This window comes from Oncorhynchus keta, chromosome 29 (genome assembly GCF_023373465.1).
Source record: "Oncorhynchus keta strain PuntledgeMale-10-30-2019 chromosome 29, Oket_V2, whole genome shotgun sequence".
NCBI lineage: Eukaryota > Metazoa > Chordata > Actinopteri > Salmoniformes > Salmonidae > Oncorhynchus > Oncorhynchus keta.
In genome coordinates, this window is record NC_068449.1 from 14,671,502 (window position 1) to 14,698,131 (window position 26,630).

A 26,630-nucleotide genomic window follows, 5' to 3' on the forward strand; every position below is an offset into this window, starting at 1 on the left:
AGAAATACAAGGATGTTATGCGATAAAGAGAGACAGAAGGGCGGTAAAGAATGGGGGATGGAGAGAAATACAAGGATGTTATGCGATAAAGAGAGACAGAAGGGCGGTAATGAATGGGGGATGGAGAGAAATACAAGGATGTTATGCGATAAAGAGAGACAGAAGGGCGGTAATGAATGGGGATGAAGAGAAATACAAGGGTTATGCGATGTAATGAATGGGGGATGGAGAGAAATACAAGGATGTTATGCGATAAAGAGAGACAGAAGGGCGGTAAAGAATGGGGGATGGAGAGAAATACAAGGATGTTATGCGATAAAGAGAGACAGAAGGGCGGTAATGAATGGGGGATGGAGAGAAATACAAGGATGTTATGCGATAAAGAGAGACAGAAGGGCGGTAATGAATGGGGGATGGAGAGAAATACAAGGATGTTATGCGATAAAGAGAGACAGAAGGGCGGTAATGAATGGGGGATGGAGAGAAATACAAGGATGTTATGCGATAAAGAGAGACAGAAGGGCGGTAATGAATGGGGGATGGAGAGAAATACAAGGATGGGATAAAGAGAGACAGAAGGGCGGTAATGAATGGGGGATGGAGAGAAATACAAGGATGTTATGCGATAAAGAGAGACAGAAGGGCGGTAATGAATGGGGGATGGAGGGTTATGCGATAAAGAGAGACAGAAGGGCGGTAAAGAATGGGGGATGGAGAGAAATACAAGGATGTTATGCGATAAAGAGAGACAGAGGGCGGTAATGAATGGGGGATGAAGAGAAATACAAGGATGTTATGCGATAAAAGAGACAGAAGGGCGGTAATGAATGGGGATGGAGAGAAATACAAGGATGTTATGCGATAAAGAGAGACAGAAGGGCGGTAAAGAATGGGGGATGGAGAGAAATACAAGGATGTTTTGCGATAAAGAGAGACAGAAGGGCGGTAATGAATGGGGGATGGAGAGAAATACAAGGATGTTATGCGATAAAGAGAGACAGAAGGGCGGTAATGAATGGGGGATGGAGAGAAATACAAGGATGTTATGCGATAAAGAGAGACAGAAGGGCGGTAATGAATGGGGGATGGAGAGAAATACAAGGATGTTATGCGATAAAGAGAGACAGAAGGGTGGTAATGAATGGGGGATGGAGAGAAATACAAGGATGTTTTGCGATAAAGAGAGACAGAAGGGCGGTAATGAATGGGGGATGGAGAGAAATACAAGGATGTTATGCGATAAAGAGAGACAGAAGGGCGGTAATGAATGGGGGATGGAGAGAAATACAAGGATGTTATGCGATAAAGAGAGACAGAAGGGCGGTAATGAATGGGGGATGGAGAGAAATACAAGGATGTTATGCGATAAAGAGAGACAGAAGGGCGGTAAAGAATGGGGGATGGAGAGAAATACAAGGATGTTATGCGATAAAGAGAGACAGAAGGGCGGTAATGAATGGGGGATGGAGAGAAATATAAGGATGTTATGCGATAAAGAGAGACAGAAGGGCGGTAATGAATGGGGGATGGAGAGAAATACAAGGATGTTATGCGATAAAGAGAGACAGAAGGGCGGTAAAGAATGGGGGATGGAGAGAAATACAAGGATGTTATGCGATAAAGAGAGACAGAAGGGCGGTAAAGAATGGGGGATGGAGAGAAATACAAGGATGTTATGTGATAAAGAGAGACAGAAGGGCGGTAAAGAATGGGGGATGGAGAGAAATATAAGGATGTTATGCGATAAAGAGAGACAGAAGGGCGGTAAAGAATGGGGGATGGAGAGAAATACAAGGATGTTATGCGATAAAGAGAGACAGAAGGGCGGTAAAGAATGGGGGATGGAGAGAAATACAAGGATGTTATGCGATAAAGAGAGACAGAAGGGCGGTAAAGAATGGGGGATGGAGAGAAATATAAGGATGTTATGCGATAAATAGAGACAGAAGGGCGGTAAAGAATGGGGGATGGAGAGAAATACAAGAATGTTATGCGATAAAGAGAGACAGAAGGGCGGTAATGAATGGGGATGGAGAGAAATACAAGGATGTTATGCGATAAAGAGAGACAGAAGGGCGGTAATGAATGGGGGATGGAGAGAAATACAAGGATGTTATGCGATAAAGAGAGACAGAAGGGCGGTAATGAATGGGGGATGGAGAGAAATACAAGGATGTTATGCGATAAAGAGAGACAGAAGGGCGGTAATGAATGGGGGATGGAGAGAAATACAAGGATGTTATGCGATAAAGAGAGACAGAAGGGCGGTAATGAATGGGGGATGGAGAGAAATACAAGGATGTTATGCGAAAAAGAGAGACAGAAGGGCGGTAATGAATGGGGGATGGAGAGAAATACAAGGATGTTATGCGATAAAGAGAGACAGAAGGGCGGTAAAGAATGGGGGATGGAGAGAAATACAAGGATGTTATGCGATAAAGAGAGACAGAAGGGCGGTAATGAATGGGGGATGAAGAGAAATACAAGGATGTTATGCGATAAAGAGAGACAGAAGGGCGGTAATGAATGGGGGATGGAGAGAAATACAAGGATGTTATGTGATAAAGAGAGACAGAAGGGCGGTAAAGAATGGGGGATGGAGAGAAATATAAGGATGTTATGCGATAAAGAGAGACAGAAGGGCGGTAATGAATGGGGGATGGAGAGAAATACAAGGATGTTATGCGATAAAGAGAGACAGAAGGGCGGTAAAGAATGGGGGATGGAGAGAAATACAAGGATGTTATGCGATAAAGAGAGACAGAAGGGCGGTAATGAATGGGGGATGGAGAGAAATACAAGGATGTTATGCGATAAAGAGAGACAGAAGGGCGGTAAAGAATGGGGGATGGAGAGAAATACAAGGATGTTATGCGATAAAGAGAGACAGAAGGGCGGTAATGAATGGGGGATGGAGAGAAATACAAGGATGTTATGCGATAAAGAGAGACAGAAGGGCGGTAATGAATGGGGGATGAAGAGAAATACAAGGATGTTATGCGATAAAGAGAGACAGAAGGGCGGTAATGAATGGGGGATGGAGAGAAATACAAGGATGTTATGCGATAAAGAGAGACAGAAGGGCGGTAAAGAATGGGGGATGGAGAGAAATACAAGGATGTTATGCGATAAAGAGAGACAGAAGGGCGGTAATGAATGGGGGATGGAGAGAAATACAAGGATGTTATGCGATAAAGAGAGACAGAAGGGCGGTAATGAATGGGGGATGGAGAGAAATACAAGGATGGCGATAAAGAGAGACAGAAGGGCGGTAATGAATGGGGGATGGAGAGAAATACAAGGATGTTATGCGATAAAGAGAGACAGAAGGGCGGTAATGAATGGGGATGGAGAGAAATACAAGGATGTTATGCGATAAAGAGAGACAGAAGGGCGGTAATGAATGGGGGATGGAGAGAAATACAAGGATGTTATGCGATAAAGAGAGACAGAAGGGCGGTAATGAATGGGGGATGGAGAGAAATACAAGGATGTTATGCGATAAAAGAGACAGACGGTAAAGAATGGGGGATGGAGAGAAATACAAGGATGTTATGCGATAAAGAGAGACAGAAGGGGGGAATGGGGGATGAGAGAAATACAAGGATGTTATGCGATAAAGAGAGACAGAAGGGCGGTAATGAATGGGGGATGGAGAGAAATACAAGGATGTTATGCGATAAAGAGAGACAGAAGGGCGGTAAAGAATGGGGGATGGAGAGAAATACAAGGATGTTATGCGATAAAGAGAGACAGAAGGGCGGTAATGAATGGGGGATGGAGAGAAATACAAGGATGTTATGCGATAAAGAGAGACAGAAGGGCGGTAAAGAATGGGGGATGGAGAGAAATACAAGGATGTTATGCGATAAAGAGAGACAGAAGGGCGGTAAAGAATGGGGGATGGAGAGAAATACAAGGATGTTATGCGATAAAGAGAGACAGAAGGGCGGTAAAGAATGGGGGATGGAGAGAAATACAAGGATGTTATGCGATAAAGAGAGACAGAAGGGCGGTAATGAATGGGGGATGGAGAGAAATACAAGGATGTTATGCGATAAAGAGAGACAGAAGGGCGGTAATGAATGGGGGATGGAGAGAAATACAAGGATGTTATGCGATAAAGAGAGACAGAAGGGCGGTAAAGAATGGGGGATGGAGAGAAATACAAGGATGTTATGCGATAAAGAGAGACAGAAGGGCGGTAATGAATGGGGGATGGAGAGAAATACAAGGATGTTATGCGATAAAGAGAGACAGAAGGGCGGTAATGAATGGGGGATGGAGAGAAATACAAGGATGTTATGCGATAAAGAGAGACAGAAGGGCGGTAAAGAATGGGGGATGGAGAGAAATACAAGGATGTTATGCGATAAAGAGAGACAGAAGGGCGGTAATGAATGGGGGAGAGAGAAATACAAGGATGTTATGCGATAAAGAGAGACAGAAGGGCGGTAAAGAATGGGGGATGGAGAGAAATACAAGGATGTTATGCGATAAAGAGAGACAGAAGGGCGGTAATGAATGGGGGATGGAGAGAAATACAAGGATGTTATGCGATAAAGAGAGACAGAAGGGCGGTAAAGAATGGGGGATGGAGAGAAATACAAGGATGTTATGCGATAAAGAGAGACAGAAGGGCGGTAATGAATGGGGGATGGAGAGAAATACAAGGATGTTATGCGATAAAGAGAGACAGAAGGGCGGTAAAGAATGGGGGATGGAGAGAAATACAAGGATGTTATGCGATAAAGAGAGACAGAAGGGCGGTAATGAATGGGGGATGGAGAGAAATACAAGGATGTTATGCGATAAAGAGAGACAGAAGGGCGGTAAAGAATGGGGGATGGAGAGAAATACAAGGATGTTATGCGATAAAGAGAGACAGAAGGGCGGTAATGAATGGGGATGGAGAGAAATACAAGGATGTTATGCGATAAAGAGAGACAGAAGGGCGGTAAAGAATGGGGGATGGAGAGAAATACAAGGATGTTATGCGATAAAGAGAGACAGAAGGGCGGTAATGAATGGGGGATGGAGAGAAATACAAGGATGTTATGCGATAAAGAGAGACAGAAGGGCGGTAAAGAATGGGGGATGGAGAGAAATACAAGGATGTTATGCGATAAAGAGAGACAGAAGGGCGGTAATGAATGGGGGATGGAGAGAAATACAAGGATGTTATGCGATAAAGAGAGACAGAAGGGCGGTAATGAATGGGGGATGGAGAGAAATACAAGGATGTTATGCGATAAAGAGAGACAGAAGGGCGGTAATGAATGGGGGATGGAGAGAAATACAAGGATGTTATGCGATAAAGAGAGACAGAAGGGCGGTAATGAATGGGGGATGGAGAGAGGGCTGACGGTGTTGAATAGAGTAAGAGAAGAGATGAGTCAGCATTACTTTTAAAAGATGAACTGGTCTTAAGATGCTGTCCCTAAGTGCTCTGACCCCGGTGGCAACAAGAATAGACTACAAACACAGTTGAGCCAAAAGCAACACACTACAAAAACAAGGTGGTTTCTAATTATGCCAATGATTTTCTCCTTCCCTGATTGGCTTCACCTCTTCTTTGGTTTTACGGGCGTGTGTCAAATAAAATAAAATGGTATTTGTCAAATGTGCTGAATACAACAGGTTTAAACTTGAATGTGAAATGCTTACTTACGAGCCCTTTCCCAACAAAGCAGAGATAAAAAGTAATACAAAATGAGCCAATTCTAAAAAAGGAAATAGTAAGACAATAAAATAACAATATACAAGGAGTACTACCGGTACCAAGTCAATGTGCAGGGGTACGAGGTAGTTGAGCTTGTTGAGGCATGTACATGTAGGGAGGGATAAAAGTGACTCGGCAATCAGGAGAGATAATAAATAGAGTAGCAGCATCGGATGTGGAGAGTGTGAGTGTGTGGCGCCAATTTGCATGTGTGTGTGTAAGCATATTTACATTTATGTAGTGTGTGTGTGTAAGCCCCAGCACCAAATGATGGCAGTCTGCATGTTAGTGCTCAGCTAGTTTAGTAGTATGTGAGGTGTCAAGTGTCACCATCACCAGAGTGGCATTAGGGCACAGTAAGACCAGTCACCTGACCTGACCACTGGGCCATATTACAGAGACCAGTCACCTGACCTGACCACTGGGCCATATTACAGAGACCAGTCACCTGACCTGACCACTGGGCCATATTATAGAGACCAGTCAGCTGACTTGACAACTGGGCCATAGTAATCTCCACTACTAATGACAGCTTTAGGAAGTGAGCTTGTGTGTGTGTGTGTGTGTGTGTGTGTGTGTGTGTGTGTGTGTGTGTGTGTGTGTGTGTGTGTGTGTGTGTGTGTGTGTGTGTGTGTGTGTGTGTGTGTGTGTGTGTGTTTTTGCTACCTTATTAGGACCCCAACAATTCACTGACTGTCCTGACAAGTAAGGAAAACGAGACATTTTTGGAAAAGTCAGGAATCTTTTCATGTCCTGAATTTGTTAGAATTCTATTTTAGGGTTTTTGGGTTAGGGTTTTGGGTTAGGGTTAAGGTTAGGTTAAGGAGTAGTGTCAAAATGGTCAAAACATTTGACTCCCCCAAAAGTCCTGAAATTTCACGAAAATAAAGCTGTGTGTGTGTGTGTTTGGTAACCACAGGGCTGAGATTTATTTCCCTGTCTGGAACTATCCTCCAGACCCATCCATCACTGTCCCCCTCAAACTCCCAGTTGACAGCCCAGGACATGCAGAGTCTGCTAGGTATCTGCGCCAGACAACTACCCCTCTCCGGTGCCTGCCTCTCTCTCTCTTTCAATTCAATTAAATGTACTTCTCTCTCTCGTGGGGCTCACTAAGGTAACTTCCATTCAGTCTTTCTTTATACAAACCGTGGCTTCTACCGGAGAGAGAGAGGAAAGGAGGGAAACTTAATCCGGCTATAGAAGTAGAGGAGGAACAGACGGGGTCTACCAAAATACCCTCCCTGTTTCTCCTACACACACAACCCACACAGCCTTCTGCTCAGCACCCCATAAACACCCCCAACGCTGCTGCCAGCACACACTCCTCTCCTATGGAGAATCTAACATGAACTTGTGTCTTCTGGAAACATCATGTCTATGTAGCACACAGTATGATACAAAACTCTTCCATTAATTAAAGGTGTTCAGAATACTCAACTCACCATAATCCTCCATTTAGAGCTGGGCTGGAACTAAAGCATGCACATCGTATCGCTATTCTCCTGAGACCTGTTTTTCAAAAGTTATCTATCTGGATTTTGCCTATCGGATAGGATTAAATACATAGAACTAAAATGCATAGATTGGGAGTCCCCAATTCCATTCAATGATTTGTCTGTTCTATTCATTCTATTTTTATGCATGAAATCCTATCCGATAGGTGAAATCCAGATAAATAACTTTTGAAAAACTGAGCCATGGGGATGACCACCCCTGCCCTCCTCCCCATCCTTAAGCCAAAGGGTTGTGCAATCACCCCAAGGCTTGTTTTATGGGCGAAGGCTTTTGTCCTGTTTTTGACCAGCGACAGCAGAACAAAACATTTGCTCCCAAATAAAACCAGGTCGTCATGAATACAGATTTGATCACCATTCCCACCCCTTCCTTTGACACCACAATCAAACCACTTAATGTCGATATTCTCAGTACACACACACAGTGGTAGAGAGACCAGCGCAGTACACACACACAGTGGTAGAGAGAGACCAGCACAGTACACACACACAGTGGTAGAGAGACCAGCACAGTACACACACAGTGGTAGAGAGACCAGCACAGTACCCACACACAGTGGTAGAGAGACCAGCGCAGTACACACACACAGTGGTAGAGAGAGAGACCAGCACAGTACACACACACAGTGGTAGAGAGAGAGACCAGCACAGTACACACACACAGTGGTAGAGAGAGAGACCAGCACAGTACACACACACAGTGGTAGAGAGATAGACCAGCATTCTACACACACACAGTGGTAGAGAGACCAGCACAGTACACACACACAGTGGTAGAGAGAGAGACCAGCACAGTACACACACACAGTGGTAGAGAGACCAGCACAGTACACACACACAGTGGTAGAGAGACCAGCACAGTACACACACACAGTGGTAGAGAGAGAGACCAGCACAGTACACACACATAGTGGTAGAGAGAGAGACCAGCACAGTACACACACACAGTGGTAGAGAGACCAGCACAGTACACACACACAGTGGTAGAGAGAGAGACCAGCACAGTACACACACACAGTGGTAGAGAGAGAGACCAGCACAGTACACACACACAGTGGTAGAGAGAGAGACCAGCACAGTACACGCACACAGTGGTAGAGAGACCAGCACAGTACACACACAGTGGTAGAGAGAGAGACCAGCACAGTACACACACACAGTGGTAGAGAGAGAGACCAGCACAGTACACACACACAGTGGTAGAGAGAGAGACCAGCACAGTACACACACACAGTGGTGGAGAGAGTCACACAGCAGGAAATGGTATGAAAGAACACTCCATTCGGCTGGCCTGTAACAGTCATGCAGAAACGAGCTGTGTTAAGGGTTTCCCCATGTTTCTGTAAGGACATGGCACTCAATAGGAATGTAGAGGGAGTGTGCGTGCATTGTGGGGGATATCAAAAGAAGGCCTCTGATTGGTAGTTTTAAAGTGAGGTGTTCCCATTCAGCCATTCTGATAGGTAAGAGCAGGACAGGACCAGATGAACACTGAGACAGAAATTGTCATACACACACTCATGCTCTTGCTACTCACACACACACATACACGCACTATCTAGAGGTGTCCATTTGTGGTGCCAACATGTTCACCTGTGAGCTTTGGCCCGTAAACCCAAGCTGACAGCTGGTGGTTAAAGCTAGTGATGGAGATAGGTGTTTCCAGTTTCAGAGATTTTTTGTAGTTCATTCCAGTCATTGGCAGCAGAGAACTGGAAGGAGAGGCGGCCAAAGAAAGAATTGGTTTTGGGGGTGACCAGAGAGATATAACTGCTGGAGCACGTGCTACAGGTGGGTGATGCTATGGTGACCAGTGAGCTGAAATAAGGGGGGACTTTACCTAGAAGGGTCTTGTAGATGACATGGAGCCAGTGGGTTTGGCGACGAGTATGAAGCGAGGGCCAGCCAACGAGAGCGTACAGGTTGCAATGGTGGGTAGAGGTTTAACGTCCCAAAACACTGACCTGGAGAATTTTTTTAGACCATAGCAAAGAATACCGCCCACTTGCCCTCCAACACACTTCCAGCAGCATCTGGTCTCCCATCCAGGACAAACCCTGCTTAGCTTCAGAAGCAAGCCAGCAGTGGGATGCAGGGTGGTATGCTGTTGGCCTAATATTGACTGTGTGTGTGTGCTCAGTCATTTGAGGGTGTTGTGATGGTGTGTGGGGGTGTGCTGTTACTGTCTTAAAAAACATGAGATCTTATGCGTTGCTGCACCCATTTGCGGGTAGAACTTATTTTCTTGTGCACAGATCTGGAAAGCATCAATCGAGAATGATCAAAACAGATTCCTAACAAGGCAGGCCACACACACACACACACACACACACACACACACACACACACACACACACACACACACACACACACACACACACACACACACACACACACACACACACACACACACACACACACACACACAGAGTGGGTTGGCCGTGCTCTAAGTGCAGCTTTTTATTCCTCTGCATTTGTCTTGATTCATTACCGTCAAATAATGTCTGAGCGCTGCTCATCGCTCACTCGCCTGAATAACCGTCTTCCTTTAGGCAACAATAAAAGGACACTCTAAAATGTGCAGTTTTGCACAAAACACAATGCCACAGATGTCTCAAGTTTTGAAGGAGCATGTAATTGACATGCTGACTGCAGGAATGTCCACCGGAGCTGTGTCCAGAGTATTGAATGTTCATTTCTCTACCATAAGCCTCTTCCAACGTCGTTTTAGAAACTTTGGCAGTTCGTCCAACCGACCTCACAACTATAGACCACATGTAACCACGCCAGGCCAGGGCTTCCACATCCATTTTCTTTACCTGCGGGATCGTTTGTCGGGGGGCCTATGCCCTCCCAGGTCCACCCATGGCTGCACCCCTACCCAGTCGTGAAATCCATAGATTAGGGCCTAAATCATTTATTTCAATTGACTGATTTCCTTATATGAACTGTAACTCAGTATAATCTTAGAAATTGTTGCATGTTGCGGTTATATTTGTGTTCAGTATATTTGGATAACTATTTACAGGTCTTATGGCTTGGGGGTAGAAGGTGTTCAGGGTGCTGTTGGTTCCAGACTCTGCGCTCCGGTACCGCTTGCCATGCGGTTGCAGAGAGAACAGTCTATGACTAGGGTGGCTGGAGTCTTTGACAATATTTAGGGCCTTCCTCTGATACCGCCTGGTATAGAGGTCCTGGATGGCAGGGAGATCAGCCCCAGTGATGGACTGGGCCGTACACACTACCCTCTGTAGCGCCTTACAGTTGGATGCCAAGCAGTTGCCCTACCAAGCGGTGATGTGGCCAGTCCAGATGCTCTCTATGGTGCAGCTGTAAAACTTTTTGAGGATCTGAGGGTCATGATAGGTCCTTAGTGATAGGCTTGGTTGGTATTCAGATTGTCAGATCTTCATACCGACCATGTGCCATACCGGGATATTCGGTAATACCGGCACTGAACACAAGGGGTGCTGTATTCAAACTTCACTGATACTCTGTAATCCAAAGGTTAGCAATGCTAACAAGTACATGTAAAATCCTATAGAGAATGCTAATTAAATGCTAACAAGCACATTGCAAAGATTTTGTATAGTTTCTGACCTAAAGTATTCAAGTATTTTATACAGTTAACTTAACAGTTATAAGATATCTAGCTGGCAAACATTTAGTTGTAAATTGCATACTGTAATTAAATCACCTGGCCCATGCTGCACAACAGTGAGTGCCTCTCATTGTTCATAATAATGTGACAGGTGAAATGAAGAACGCAATGTTCTTTATATCCTGACGTTTTGCACAAGTTGACTGCAGATATTTACTTAAAAAGTAGCTACGAATATTCAAATGTATTTAAAAACTTCAAAGAAATGGTTCAGTTTTCCAAATCCCTAGGTATACGGTCTATACCCTCGCCACTATAGTCCCGTTGATGTGAATAGGGGTGTGCACAAATGGGGGTGTGCTCGGCCCTCCTTTTCCTGTAGTCTACGATCAGCTACTTTATCTTGCTAACGTTGAGGGACTGGTTGTTGTCCTGGAACGACACTTCCAGGTCTCTGACCTCCTCCCTATAGGCTGTCTCATCGTTGTCGGTGATCAGGCCTACCACTGTTGTGTTGTCAGCAAACTTAATGATGGTGTTGGAGTTGTGCTCAGTCGTGGGTGAACAGGGAGTACAGGAGGGGACTAAGCACGCACCACTGAGGGGTCCCCGTGTTCAGGACCAGTATGGCGGATGTGTTGTTACCTACCCTTACCACCTGGGGGCAACCCGTCAGGGAGTCCAGGATCCATTTGCAGAGGGAGTCTGAGGTCTTTATGAGACATAAATGCTTCAAAATTGACAAAAAATGACATTGGCTGATTAAGATTATCTCATAGAACAAAACATTTGAGATCTTCTAAGCCTGTGTTTACCACAAACCTTATTTTCTGCGTTAATCCGAAAACCCAACAAAAACGCCATTCATTTCCCCATAGACTTTGTCCAACGAGCCATGGAGGGGTTTGTGCCTACAAAAAGACACCATAACTATTCTCTCTCGGCATAACATGTAGGTCACTACACAACACCAGCAGTAATTCCCTTAACATAGAGATCAATAGTAATAGCGTATTTTTGTAGGCACTGTCTTTCGCAAACGCAGGAACGCCCACATGCAGGAACGCCCCGAATTACGTGCTGCAGTTGCACACTGTTGAAAACCACAAATGAAGAAGAACAAAAATGAACGCCCAACTTAAAAAAAAAAAATATATATATTTTTAATTTTAATTTTTATTAACAACAAATCAATACATAAAGCACACGAGGGAACACAAAAGCATACATAGATTACAAACAATGGACAATCGAGCTAGGGGGTACAATATCACATTACAATTACACAAGGACCTTAAGGGACATGCATATACTTACAATTCTAACAGTTTTTTTGTTAGTAGAGCATTTAACCGTCTTAAAATACAGTTCAATTTCTTTTTGTAGAATACGAAAATGTGGTTTTCTGTTTGTAAATTTACATTTGTGTATATGAAATTTGGCCAAAAGAATAATGAAATTAATTACATAAAAATGATTCCGCTTATTTCTATTGTATGTAAAGAATCCAAACAGTACATCTCTCCACAATAGTGTAAAATCTTCATAAATGTGTTCAATTATAAACCTACAAATGAACGCCCAACTTCCGCTCGACAGGTGAAGCCCGTGACGTCACCGACTCGGAAAGTGCGAGGAACTGCTTCATGAAAACAAAAAATAATTCGCCGTTTTGTTTAACTCTTAGAAACAATCTTGCGTAATATACGGCAACGATATGTGTGGTTTCGGTAAGTTAACTTTAAGTAGCGTATATTTTAGTGGTGGAAGCAACTTATTGTGTTAACTTTAGCGAGGCAACCATTATGTCTAGGTTGCACAGGTGTTCGTTTGCGTATTTCGAAAGTAAACCAATGATCCACCAATGATGCTTTTAACAGTAAATTAGCTAAACATTTGGTGAGGACTGGGGAGTCCAATAAGGGACACTGTTGATTCAGTGTTTCAGATGCTTATATGGGGTTTGCCTGTACACTCGACTTTGAGTTGCATTGAATTTAATTCTACGTCAGGCAGAAATTAGCGTTTGAATCGGGAAAGTTTCCTCTCACCACCGCTACAAACAATAATTTTGAATAAAAGTACATTTTAACGTACTTTACCGGTTGGTCCTGTTGGCGGTAGGAATGTGAGACGATATCTCCACACGAGTGTAATTACATAAACTTTTCAAAGCGCCGGTAGTGAGTTCAGGTTTCACAACATAAAAAATACACGCATGAAATAGCCGATTTACCGAGCTTGTGCACGTTTACATGGTTCTGCACATGCTTCATCTGAACGGCTCTACCATAGCTTTTAAAAGTTATAGAATTATACTTTCCTGTGGATATATTCTCAATTTCCTACCACCAAAATTACCAACCGCACGGTCCGGTAAAGTATGTTAAAATATACTTTTATTCAAAATTCTGGCTTGAAGAGGTCGTGAGAGTTAACTTCCCTGATTCATGCTAATTTCTGCCTGACTCGAATTCAATGCAATTCAATATTGGGTTTCCAGGTAAATCTGGGGTGTATTCATTAAGTCTTGCAACGGAAACAAGTGACAGTTTAAGAACCAAACGGAAGCAAACATGGCCATCAGAACGAAACAGGGAGACTACCTGAATTTGTGCAATAGAAACCAAAACCTTTTCAATTTGGAGTAGACAGTTGCAAAACGTTTACCAACGAAATCCGACTAATGACTAGTACCATCTTGTTTGATCATGTAGAGCCTATTAGAACCATCAGTCTATTGTTTGTATAAGTCAACATTCCACACCTTTAGTGTTATAAATGTTTCTACCAACTAATAGGCCAAAGTTGAGGCTTACTTACTTTTATATAGGTAAACAGAACTAGAATGAGATTAAACTGCCATTCTCTATGGTGATTCCTGTGCACTCGACTGTAATCTTATTTCCATTCAAGTAGTACACTGAAAAAACAATTATCTTCAGTGCTTTTCAATGAGGACAATGTGGAATTGGAATTAGTTTAACTTTCTGAATCAATGGTATTGACCCCAACCCTGGTAGCCTACTTTACAACAATGACCACACAATGATGACCGTGTGCTGATCTGTCAGATAAGGAGAAGGGCCCGGGGCGTCTGATGAAGAAGGGGTTTACTCTGATCCTGGTGGGTCACATTAACTTCATTCTGGGAGCCATCATCCACGGCAGCATCCTGCGCCACATCTCTAAACCCAACGACCAGATCACCACCGAGTTCACCGCCGCCAACATCATCTCCGTCACCTCCGGACTGCTGGTCAGTCAGAGAATTATAGATAACGATAGTAACAATTAGTAATAACGTGATGTTATAGACAGAAACTGAAATGTTCTGTTTCCATTTTCAGAGCATTGCAACAGGAATCATTGCCATATTGGTGTCAAGAAATCTGTCAGTTTGGAAGCTGGTAAGACCATCAATAACAAGAAAATATAATTTGTAAGATATAATGAACACCATTAAGTCTGCAACTGTCACCTCTTCACCTCCTCTCATCAAAATGTGTTCCCCACCTCCTTGACTCCTCTTTCTCCATCGCTTTCTCTTTCTCCCTGTCCTTCTGTTCCCCAACTCCAGCACATAGGTCTTCTGATTAGTTCCTTCCTGAATGCCCTACTCTCTGCAGCCTGTGGCATTAGCCTCACCATTGCCAACGAGGGGAGGGGCCTCATGTTGGGCTGCAACTTCACTGACTTGCCAATCAACGCCCGCTCGCCAGTCAAAGCAGACTGCCCCTTTGACACCACACGGATTTATGTAAGTCTATCTCTCTCTCGCTCTGTCTCTATGCTCCTTTGACACCACAAAAAATATACATATGTATAAAGTCTCTCTCTCTCAATCTATATGGCTATTAGCCTCACTATTGTAAGTCGCTCTGGATAAGAGCGTCTGCTAAATGACTTAAATGTAATGTAAATGTATTGCCACACACACACACACACAGTGCCTTCGGAAAGTATTCAGACCCCTAGACCTTTTCCACATTTTGGTAGGTTACAGCCTTATTCTAAAATTAAGTAGTTTTTTTCCTCATCAATCTACACACAATACCCCATGACAGGGTTTTAGAAATTTGTGCTAATTAATAAAAAACTGAAATATCACATTTGCATAAGTATTCAGACCCTTCACTCAGTACTTTGTTGAAGAATCATTGGCAGTGATTACAGCCTTGAGTCTTCTTGGGTATGATGCTACAAGCTTGGCACACCTGTATTTGGGAAGTGTCTCCCATTCTTCTCTGCATATGCTCTCAAGCTCTGTCCGGTTGGATGTGTAGCTATTTTCAATTCTCTCCAGAGATGTTCGATAGGGTTCAAGTTCAGGCTCTGGCTGGGCCACTCAAGCACGTTCAGAGACTTGTCCCGAAGCCACTCCCGCGTTGTCTTGGCTGTGTGCTTAGGGGTCGTTGTTCTGTTGGGAGGTAAAACCTTCAACCCAGTGAGGTCCTGAGTGCTCTGGAGCAGGTTTTCATCAAGGATCTCTCTGTACTTTGTTCCGTTCACCTTTCCCTCGATCCTGACTAATCTCCCAGTACTTGCCGTTGAAAAACATATCCGCTGCATGATGCTGCCACCACCATGCTTCACCGTAGGGATGGTGACAGGTTTCCTCCAGACGTGACACTTTGCGTTCAGGCCAAAGAATTCAATCTTGGATTTGTCAGATCAGAGGATCTTGTTTCTCATAGTCTGAGAGTCTTCAGGTGCCTTTTGGTGAGCTCCAGTTAGGCTATCATGTGCCTTTTACTGAGGAGTGGCTTCTGTCTGGCCACTCTACCATAAAGGCCTGATTGGTGGAGTGCTGCAGAGTTTGTTGTCCTTCTGGAAGGTTCTCCCATCTCCACAGAGGAACTCTAGACCTCTGTCAGAGGGACCAATGCCCTTCACCCCTGATTGCTCAGTTTGGCCGGGCGTCCAGCTCTAGGAAGAGTCTTGGTGGTTCAAAACTTCTTCCAATTAAGAATGATGGAGGGCACTGTGTTCTTGGGGACCTTCAATGCTGAAAACATTTTTTGGTACCCTTCCCCAGATCTGTGCCTCGACACAATCCTGTCTGACCTCTATGGACAATTCCTTCAACCTTTTTGCTCTGACATGCACTGTCAACTGTGGGACCTTTTATATAGACACATTTGTGCCTTTCCAAATCATGTCCATCAATTGAATTTACCACAGATGGACTCCAATCAAGTTGTAGAAACATCTCAAGGATGATTGATGGAAACAGGATGCACCTAAGCTCAATTTCGAGTCTCATAGCAAAGGGTCTCAAATACTTATGTAAATAAGGTATTTTTGTAATTAATACATTTGCAAACATTTCTAAACCTGTTTTTGCTTTGTCATTATGGGGTAGTGTGTGTAGATTGATGAGGGGGGACAATTTAATCAATTTAAGAATAAGGCTGTCATGTAACAATGTGGAAAAAGTCAAGGGGTCTGAATACTTTCCAATGGCTGTGCGTGTATGTATATATCTCTTTCATTCTCTCCAGGACACTGCCCTGTCTCTGTGGTTCCCATGTGTACTTCTGGCTGGACTGGAAACAGGACTTTCTATCTGGTGCTTCGTAGTGGGACTGGTACTGAGGGGTCTAGGACCCTGCTCTCACACATACCTCAAAGAACAGGTAACACTCACTCACTCACTCACTCACTCACTCACTCACTCACTCACTCACTTACTTCTTTCTCCATCTCTCCTGTTTCTGTTCTCTGTGCCAGCTGGAGGAGGAGGCTCTAACTAATAGGGCAGATCCAGAGTACTCACTCCAGGTCCGGAGCCTGATTGGTCAACACTACGCATAGAGGACTGCCACAGACCGGGAGGTGAGGGTTCAGTCCACTGGAGCTTGATCCTTCCAACAGATTATAGCCCCTTCTCCTTTCCCATTGCTCTAGGCCAGGGATGTGCAACGACGGCAACTATTTGTAGGCCTGTGGATTAAATTAAATGTATTTATAAAGCCCTTCTTACATCAGCTGATATCTCAAAGTGCTGTACATAAACCCAGACTAAAACCCCAAACAGCAAGCAATGCAGGTGTAGAAGCACGGTGGCTAGGAAAAACTCCCTAATAAGGCCAGAACCTAGGAAGAAACCTAGAGAGGAACCAGGCTATGAGGGGTGGCCAGTCCTCTTCTGGCCATGCTGGGTGGAGATTATAACAGAACATGGCCAAGATGTTCAAAAGTTCATAGATGACCAGCACGGTCTAATAATAATCACAGTGGTTGTCGAGGTTGCAACTCAGGAGTAAATGTCAGTTGGCTTTTCATAGCCGATCTTTCAGAGAATCTATACCACTCCTGCTGTCTCTAGAGAGTTGAAAACAGCAGTCTGGGACAGGTAACATGTCCGGTGAACAGGTCAGGGTTCCATAGCTGCAGGCAGAACAGTTAAAACTGGAGCAGCAGCACGGCCAGGTGGACTGGGGACAGCAAGGAGTCATCATGCCAGGTAGTCCTGAGGCATGGTCCTATGGCTCGGGTCCTCCGAGAGAGAGTAAGAATTAGATGTCACACAGGACACCGGACAAAACAGGAGAAATACTCCAGATATAACAGACTGATCCTAGCCCCCGAAAACATAAACTACTGCAGCATAAATACTGGAGGCTGAGACCGAATTGATCGGGAGACACTGTGGCCCCGTCCGACGATACCCCCAGACAGGGCCAACCAGGCAGGATATAACCCCACCCACTTTGCCAAAGCACAGCCCCCACACCACTAGAGGGATAGCTTCAACCACCAACTTACCATCCTGAGACAAGGCCGAGTATAGCCCACAAAGATCTCCGCCACGGCACAACCCAAGGGGGGGCACCAACCCAGACCGGAAGATCTTGTCAGTGACTCAGCCCCGATAATAGGGTTAGAGGCAGAGAATCCCAGTGGAGAGAGGGGAACCGGCCAGGCAGAGACAGCAAGGGTGGTTCGTTGCTCCAGTGCCTTTCCGTTCACCTTCACACTCCAGGGCCAGACTACACAATCATATGACCCACTGAAGAGATGAGTCTTCGGTAAATACTTAAAAGTTGAGACCGAGTCTGCGACTCTCACATGGGTCGGCAGACCATTCCATAAAAATTGAGCTCTATAGGAGAAAGCCCTGCCTCCAGCTGTTTGCTTAGAAATTCTAGGGACAGTTAAGAGGCAGGATTTGGCAGGACCAAATCGGAAAGATAGATAGGAGCAAGCTTTGTAGGTTAGCAGTCAAACCTTGAAATCAGCCTTTGCCTTAACAGGAAGCCAGTGTAGAGAGGCTAGCACTGGAGTAATATGATCCATTTTTTTGTTCTAGTCAAGATTCTAGCAGCAGTGTTTAGCACTAACTGAAGTTTTCGGTGCTTTATCCGGGTAGGCAGAAAGTAGAGCATTGCAGTAGACTAACCCAGAAGTGACGAAAGCATGGATTCACTTTTCTGCATTATTTTTGGACAGAAAGTTTCTGATTTTTGCAATGTTGCGAAGATGGAAAAAAGCTGTCCTTGAAACAGTCTTGATATGTTCGTCAAAAGAGAGATCAGGGTCCAGAGTAACGGCGAGGTCCTTCACCATTTAATTTGCGACGACTGTACAACCATCAAGATTAATTGTCAGATTCAACAGAAGATCTCTTTGTTTCTTGGGACCAAGAACAAGCATATCTGTTTTGTCCGAGTTTAAAAGTAGATCATTTTCAGCCTTCCTTATGTCTGAAACACAGGCTTCCAGCGAGGGCAATTTTGGGGCTTCACCATGTTTCATCGAAATGTACAGCTGTGTGTCATCCTCATAGCAATGAAAGTTAACATTATGTTTCCGAATGACATCACCAAGAGGTAAAAATATATAGTGAAAACAATCGTGGTCCTAAAACGGAACTTTGAGGAACACCGAAATTTACAGTTGATTTGTCAGAGGACAAACCATTCACAGAGACAAACGGATATCTTTCCGACAGATAAGATCTAAACCAGGCCAGAACTTGTCCGTGGAGACCAATTTGGGTTTCCAATCTCTCCAAAATAATGTGGTGATCGATAGTATCAAAAGCAGCACTAAGGTCTAGGAGCACAAGGACAGATGCAGAGCCTTGGTCTGACGCCATTAAAAGGTAATTTACCACCTTCACAAGTGCAGTCTCAGTGCTATGATGGGGTCTAAAACCAGATGGAAGCGGTTCGTATACATATTTTGTCTTCAGGAAGGCAGTGAGTTGCTGCGCAACCGCTTTTTCCCAAAAATTTGAGAGGAATGGGAGATTCAATACAGGCCGATAGTTTAAAAAAAATATTTTCTGGGTCAAGGTTTGGCTTTTTCAAGAGAAAAAACTGCCACTTTTTTAGTGAGTTTGGTACACATCCGATAGATAGATAGAGACATGTATTATGTTCAACATAGGAGGGCCAAGCACAGGAAGCAGCTCTTTCAGTAGTTTAGTTGGAATAGGGTCCAGTATGCAGCTTGAAGTTTTAGAGGCCATGATTATTTTCATAATTGTGTCAAGAGATATAGTACTAAAACACTTGAGTGTCTCCCTTGATCCTAGGTCCTGGCAGAGTTGTGCAGACTCAGGACAACTGAGCTTTGAAGGAATACACAGATTTAAAGAGGAGTCCGTAATTTGCTTTCTAATGATCATGATCTGTTCCTCAAAGAAGTTAATGAATTTATCACAGCTGAAGTGAAAGCCATGCTCTCTTGGGGAATGCTGCTTTTTAGTTAGCTTTGCGACAGTATCAAAAACATTTAGGATTGTTCTTAATTGAGGAAAATAAGTTGGAAAATAAGGATGATCGAGCAGCAGTGAGGGCTCTTCGATAATGCACGGTACTGTCTTTCCAAGCTCGTCGGAAGACTTCCAGTTTGGTGTGGCGCCATTTCTGTTCCAATTTTCTGGAAGCTTTAGAGCTCTGGTATTTTCTGTATACCAGGGAGCTAGTTTCTTAGGACAAATGTTTTTGTTTTTAGGGGTGCGAATGCATCTAGGGTATGCGCAAGGTTAAATTGAGTTCCTCAGTTATGTGGTTTACTGATTTTTGTACTCTGACGTCCTTGGGTAGGTGGAGGGAGTCTGGAAGGACATCTAGCAATCTTTGGGTTGTCTGAGAATTGGATCAATCCCCCCAGGATAAAAATAATAGTATTATATACTAGGTGCAATTTAAAAATGTGGTTCTGCATCAGCAGTTATGTCAGTCACTGACAGTCACTCATTTAGCCCATGTCAGCTACAAAAATGTAATCTCGCCAGCTATCTAAACTTGTACTAATTGTGGTCAAATTAACGACCGGGGGGCCCTCATTGATTTTGTTTGTTACTCTCACTCAGATATCATATTTAAAACTGCAATAATTTCTGTATATCCAAAGGCCAAACGTGTACAATTTCAGGAAATTAGCTTCAAAACTTGTCAAGAGGGGGGTCGCTAAAATGTTTTGTTTGCAAGGTGGGGTGGCCCCTCAGTGAAATGTTGACTGCATGTGTGGGTATGGATGTGGGTACGCAGACTCACAAGCCACTGTGGCCCCTAATGATGAGTTCAGATTGTTGTGGCCCCCACACCCCATCAGTTACTCATCACTGCTCTAGGGGGCACCACGGTGCCTAATGGTGCTTGTTTTAGTGAACCTGCAAAACACAAGTACTTCATAGGTCTGTGTAATTACCATTTAATTTGAGGTTATTTCTGCATGGTAAACGGAAGTGCTACCGTTTTACATGTAATCTGCTTCCTTCAGATCTGCCACAACTAAAGATATGTTTCAACTGAGCTGAAGTAATATCTCTCCTCATGCTTTCTTGTCAACAGTGTTTGATGACGAAGGTGTGACTGAGCCTCTTCGTCTTCAGAGAACCTCCCTGGTGCCTTTACCTCCATTCATACCAAAGACTCTCCTCTCCCTCAACGTGATAGGCTAGCTAGACTGCTGGATGACATTGTCTCCGTGTCTGCCTCAGAATGTCTGTCCTCCCCTCGATCCGCCAACATTTCACAAATGCAAAATTACAAACGCCTGTAGTGTAGAGATTATTTATGGATCAATATCTTCGTTATAGTATTTTAAATAATTGCATTTAATCACATTTTGCATTTATCATGCTTCATGCTTTTTCATTTTCTGCACATGTTATTTCCTCCTTTTAACAGCAACACACTGTTATATACCTCGTTAAATTTAACGACTAACTCTCAGCTAAGCCAAAGATGTTGTTTTATGACTACTCTTGTATTTAACTACCAATCTCAGCCAAAGATGTTTTATTGTCATGTGTGTTTTTGTAACCTGATTATGTCTACCTGCCTGATCTACCAGGCCTCGATGCACTCCATAGTGTTTACTACTCTGTTATTTCCTGGCTTGAATGTATACTGTGGGGATATGGGAATATAATGCCTGAGAGGGGCTCTGAGGGTTCATCTCAAATTCCTAGAAACAAATCTCCCACATTGCAGTTTTCTCCCAATTTTATTTCTCCTGCAGGTGCATATAGAAGAAGGGGAACAGGGAGAGCTGAACCACTTTAGTGTACTGAGACGCACACTGAAATTTTGACTGAAACCCAATGCAGCAGAGCAGCCCCTGGGGGCCGGGGTGCATGAGTGGTCAGGTAGACACCAGTATGTAGGTCATACAGGTGTAGCTGGGATGGGCTCACATTCCCCGACACCAGGCAGAAGTGATCAGTTTAGTGCTGAAACTGTTAATCTGGTGCTGGGTTAAATCAAGCGGGTCGTAATCTTTGCACACAACGCTAATCCCCCGATCTGAGGGGTGAATCAATATTGATATAAGGAGGTGACTGACCCTGTCCCAACCAAGGTTGTTTTTTATGCGTGGCCAGCTGAATGTTGTTCCTCCAGGGCTGCCATATGTTGTACTGTGGTACTACTACTTTAGTGGGTGTCCACTAGCTTCCATAGCCACAAAGTCATATTCCACAGTCACAAAGTTGTAATTTGCTACAAAAACAAGCTTTTTGGTTTTAATTTAAGGTTAGCAGTGTGGTTAAGTTCAGGGCTAAGGTTAGGTTTAAAATGGCATTTTAAGACTTTAATTGTAGAAATGGGTGGGGTGTATGCCTTTGTGGTAACTAGTGTCGACCACTTTGGAGGGATAAACTAGTGTAGGCTACTCATTAGAATGAGCTGGATTTCACTGAGTTTAAACCCTGGTGGTCACTGGAATGTGGTCCAATAACATTTTATGTGTAAATTTTTTATTCAGGAAGTCAGTTGAACTTCCTGAATTGATCCTGACCATGATCTCAATCTACATTTCATGCATGGTGTGTTTTGGTTGCCTGCAGTATGTTTTTTTACATGAAGTTGCATGTGTTTAGTTGATTTTATATTTAAGGACTGCACCGATCAATGTGTTCAACGTTTTTATATGGAATAATTTTCTTCAAATAAATGTTAACTCTTTGATTTATCATTACTATCCTCTGTGTTCTCATCACGTGACTGTTTACATCAGTGTTAAAGTGGGATGGGGACTTTCAAGTTTACTCAGTCGGCAACCATGAAGGAATGCACAGTGTGTATATATATAACTGGACACGGTGTGAATTATATTGTGATTTATCTGATATATCACACAAATCAATTGAATTGGTCGATGATAATGTTGCATACACTGGTGGTCTAGCTCAAAGCGCGCGTCCGGGGAACAGATTATTTCATGGATTTGCGTGTAGCAGCGAGAGAGAAGACCGAGAGAGCTAACGACGTGCTTGTGTATTGTCACTGGAAGAAACAGCGGCAAAGAGCAATGCAGATCGACGATTATTCCAATTGAAGGTGAAGATTTGCTTTGGTTTTTTTTGGAGGGCGGGGGAGCTTTGTTTTTTTGGTATTATGCACAAGACGTTCATTCGTAGACTTTGTTCTTGTTATAGCTTGCATATTTAGTCACTTTATCAGTTTGAGGTTGCGACACAAATTGCAATGTAACCATGTCACGTTTACGAGTTAGCTATCGTATACATTTGTACAATTACTAAAACAAGCCAACATTATTATTTGTTTTCTTTGCTTCCTATAAAAAATGCAACGCGAATGGTAGCGTTAGAACAGAGACAAGTTCCTTCGCGAGCTGTAGTTCAGAGATTTCAGACATTCTAAAATGACATGAGGCTAGATAGAAAAACAATGTTACACTATTATTGCGTTGCATTTAGTTACTATTAACCGGCATAGCTACATTACTACACACTTACAGAGGTTGCTGTATCTCCTATACACCGTTTAAATGGCATTTCTTTCAGATACCGGCAGTGGCAGGGTAATCAACTCATGCGAAACATTGGGAGAATACGTTAGTTGGTCGGATTGCATGGGTGTACATTTAAATGAAAAGAGTGGAAATGCAAGACGATGCTGCATGATTTTCTCGGCATAATATATTGAATTGACTGGAAGGGCGTGTGCGCAGCTGTGTAGTAACAACGCCCAATAAGGTTGTCCTGCAAAAATGACTATAAATTGCTCTGCGTAGTAACCACTACATAGATACATACTGTATTGGACGACACACAACTATAGGCCTGTATACCTATAGGTCTATGACACCTATAGGACAGTATCATGTTGACAGTAGCCAATCCTGATAGAAATGCATTTTATAATATATCTGCTTGTATGTAAGTTTATGTTTACCAGTGAAGTTGAACTGACACCCAATTGTTTTCACCTTCATCAATTATCTGTCTGTTTGAGCATCAATACATAAAACAATAACAGTGACTGTAATAATAATGTAATAAAGACAATCTATGGGGCCTTGTGTAAATGAGGGGTGGGGTTGCTGTTTTTCAACTCCCAGTCTCTTGTCACTTATTTACAATTGTATAGGACTGTCTTGTCACTTGTCTAAACATTCTTTTGTATTTTAACTTGTAGGTCTTGCTTGACTTGTGCTACTGGGCCATTGGACGTTCTTTGTGATAAAACACTGAATGCTTTCAATAGGCAGTCTCTTCTTTCATTGGAGAGAGAAGACCATAGCTGTGCTGGGGGAAACGGTGGGAAATCTAGGCTGATGATCACAGCACTCCAGCGGGTACAGACCTAGACAGAGGAGGCTGACTGGGTGGATCCCGTAGCCAGACAGGGTGCACTCCTCTGGGGGATGGAAGCAGCAGGATTCCCCTGTGAGTGCCACAGATCTCCATGGTGTGATTGTGTAGAAGAAGAAGAATAGCCCTGCTGTTATCTCATCCCTCCTTTCCTCTCTTCATCCCTCTCTCCCCCTCCCCTGCTCATTGAGGATGAGAGTGAGGTGGGACTACACGTCACCTGCAATAGCAGACTCGCACAGAGAGAGGGTCATGCCTAGGTCACTCTTCCTCTTGCTTCTCTTCCTCTCATCCCTCTGCTCCACCTGTCTGTCTATCCATGCGGAGACAGCAGAGAGCCACAGTACGTTTACATGTGAGCCAGTAGGACTGCGGATGTGCCAGGACCTGCCTTACAACGCCACCTTCATGCCCAACCTCCTCAACCACTACGACCAGCAGACGGCCGCACTCGCCATGGAGGTACGGACTATAGCTGTGTCTGTATATATGGGCATTGCTGTTGCTCCAAAGGGATAATGGTTTATGAATAGAGACTGATATGAGGTTGTAATTGGAGCGTTTGGGCTGACATAGAATCCAACCGACTCAGGTTACTGGCTGTTCTGTCCTTCAGAATGAATGGGCAAGGATAGGTTTTTACAGTCAGTAGGCTTTAGCCTACTAGTAATTATTTCTCAGCAGATTTCAAGGCTGACATATTTTTCTGTAGTAGAGTTTTGGGTAAAACCTTGTAAAGGGGTAGAGTTAGGGGTAAAACCTTGTAAAGGGGTAGAGTTGGGGGTAAAACCTTGTAAAGGGGTAGAGTTAGGGGTAAAACCTTGTAAAGGGGTAGAGTTAGGGGTAAAACCTTGTAAAGGGGTAGAGTTAGGGGTAAAACCTTGTAAAGGGGTAGAGTTAGGGGTTAAACCTTGTAAAGGGGTAGAGTTAGGGGTAAAACCTTGTAAAGGGGTAGAGTTAGGGGTAAAACCTTGTAAACGGGTAGAGTTAGGGGTAAAACCTTGTAAACGGGTAGAGTTGGGGGTAAAACCTTGTAAAGGGGTAGAGTTGGGGGTAAAACCTTGTAAAAGGGTAGAGTTGGGGGTAAAACCTTGTAAAGGGGTAGAGTTAGGAGTAAAACCTTCTAAACGGGTAGAGTTAGGGGTAAAACCTTGTAAAGGGGTAGAGTTAGGGGTAAAACCTTGTAAAGGGGTAGAGTTAGAGGTAAAACCTTGTAAATACATGTCTTTCTCTGTCCGTATGCCTGTGGCTTGGAGGTGACGTGTCAGACAGTATTTTCTGATTGGATGATGAAAGGTCTGACTTGTGTGTGTCATCTGCATCTCCAGTTAAAGGCATTAATGACTATGATGGCATAATGTTATCTCCAACCTTTAAAAATGCCCTCATCTGTTTTGTTACCCATCACCTTACTACACATGTACACTCAGTGTATATAGCTTCCAAAAACCATGTAGCTGTACTTTCATCTTTTACCTCGCTTTCTCTCCTCTGTCTAAATCTAGTTGTAGCATGATGATGATGACATAACTTATGTTTTGCTGCAGTGGACCAGTTATGTAAATATATTATGAATGAAGTGTAAAAATCCAATCTGGCCCAGAAATTCCCAGCACAGCTGTTCCTCATTTTCAGATGATCTTGACCCCGTCTGAATCACCCGAAAACATCACATGGGGAAAACCAACCAGGTGGTGATTTATTTTCTGTGTTTTCAATCATTGAGCATTTTTTGTTGTTGTTGAATTGTATCAACATATATTAATGTTAAGATTTTAAACTAACGTCTGTTGTTGAACTTGATTTAATCCAGTAGAGAAGTTGCCTAACCTAAACCCTACCCTGCAGCCCCAGAAGGCAGCTTTACAAAATTGTTGCAACAAGAGGAGTTGCAATGTGCGAGTGTTCTAGTTGTCTCTCCCAGTCTCCCTGGCAGCATCAGTGGAGGGCTCTGGATGTGGGAACCCGCAGAGGAAATGTAATAATATCCCTCACGGGACACTGGCTATACCCGCTCTGATTCATAGTGTCTTTGTGTGTGCACGCGAACGCGGCTTACATCTGTCTCACCAGAACGCTGTGTAAACTCTGCCTTTAGTGAACCACATCCAATTACAGCAACAGAAAACATGTATCGAGTAGAGTTGTAGCCCTGACTGTTGAGCTGGAGCTGGGCCCTGGGTTTAATGCTGTATATTTGTCTGAGGCCTGTAGCCCTGATTGGTGGTGTAGCTGGGCCCTGGGTTTAATGCTGTATGTTTGTCTGAGGCCTGTAGCCCTGACTGTTGAGCTGTAGCTGGGCCCTGGGTTTAATGCTGTATGTTTGTCTGAGGCCTGTAGCCCTGACTGTTGAGCTGTAGCTGGGCCCTGGGTTTAATGCTGTACGTTTGTCTGAGGCCTGTAGCCCTGGTTGGTGGTGTAGCTGGGCCCTGGGTTTAATGCTGTATGTTTGTCTGAGGCCTGTAGCCCTGACTGTTGAGCTGTAGCTGGGCCCTGGGTTTAATGCTGTACGTTTGTCTGAGGCCTGTAGCCCTGACTGTTGAGCTGTAGCTGGGCCCTGGGTTTAATGCTGTACTTTGTCAGAGGCCTGTAGCCCTGGTTGGTGGTGTAGCTGGGCCCTGGGTTTAATGCTGAATGTTTGTCTGAGGCCTGTAGCCCTGGTTGGTGGTGTAGCTGGGCCCTGGGTTTAATGCTGTACGTTTGTTTGAGGCC

The 26,630-nt window shown here is 43.9% G+C and overlaps 2 protein-coding genes across 23 annotated transcripts in view; both read left to right on the top strand.

The window, feature by feature from the left end:
• LOC118372819 (frizzled-3-like) overlaps positions 1-26,630 on the top strand; it is a 99,667-nt gene that overhangs the window by 40,045 nt on the left and 32,992 nt on the right. For 4 of the 22 annotated variants that reach the window (XM_052486077.1, XM_052486075.1, XM_052486068.1 and 1 more), the window contains exon 3: positions 25,554-25,609. The exons of 8 other annotated variants lie outside the window; for them this stretch is intronic. In XM_052486077.1, the coding sequence (XP_052342037.1) occupies positions 25,592-25,609 (18 nt within the window). In that variant the 5' untranslated portion in view covers positions 25,554-25,591. Of the gene's footprint in view, positions 1-22,408; positions 22,642-23,742; positions 24,381-25,553; positions 25,610-26,630 lie in introns of those variants that run through there. 10 more of the 22 variants (XM_052486072.1, XM_052486073.1, XM_052486065.1 and 7 more) reach the window with 9 other exon arrangements.
• On the top strand, positions 12,402-22,276 carry LOC118372820 (keratinocyte-associated protein 3-like). Its single transcript, XM_052486079.1, has 7 exons — positions 12,402-12,570; positions 13,915-14,099; positions 14,191-14,250; positions 14,421-14,600; positions 16,345-16,479; positions 16,574-16,678; positions 20,650-22,276. The coding sequence occupies exons 1-6, from the start codon at positions 12,558-12,560 to the stop codon at positions 16,655-16,657; spliced, it is 657 nt and encodes a 218-aa protein (XP_052342039.1). The 5' UTR covers positions 12,402-12,557; the 3' UTR covers positions 16,658-16,678; positions 20,650-22,276.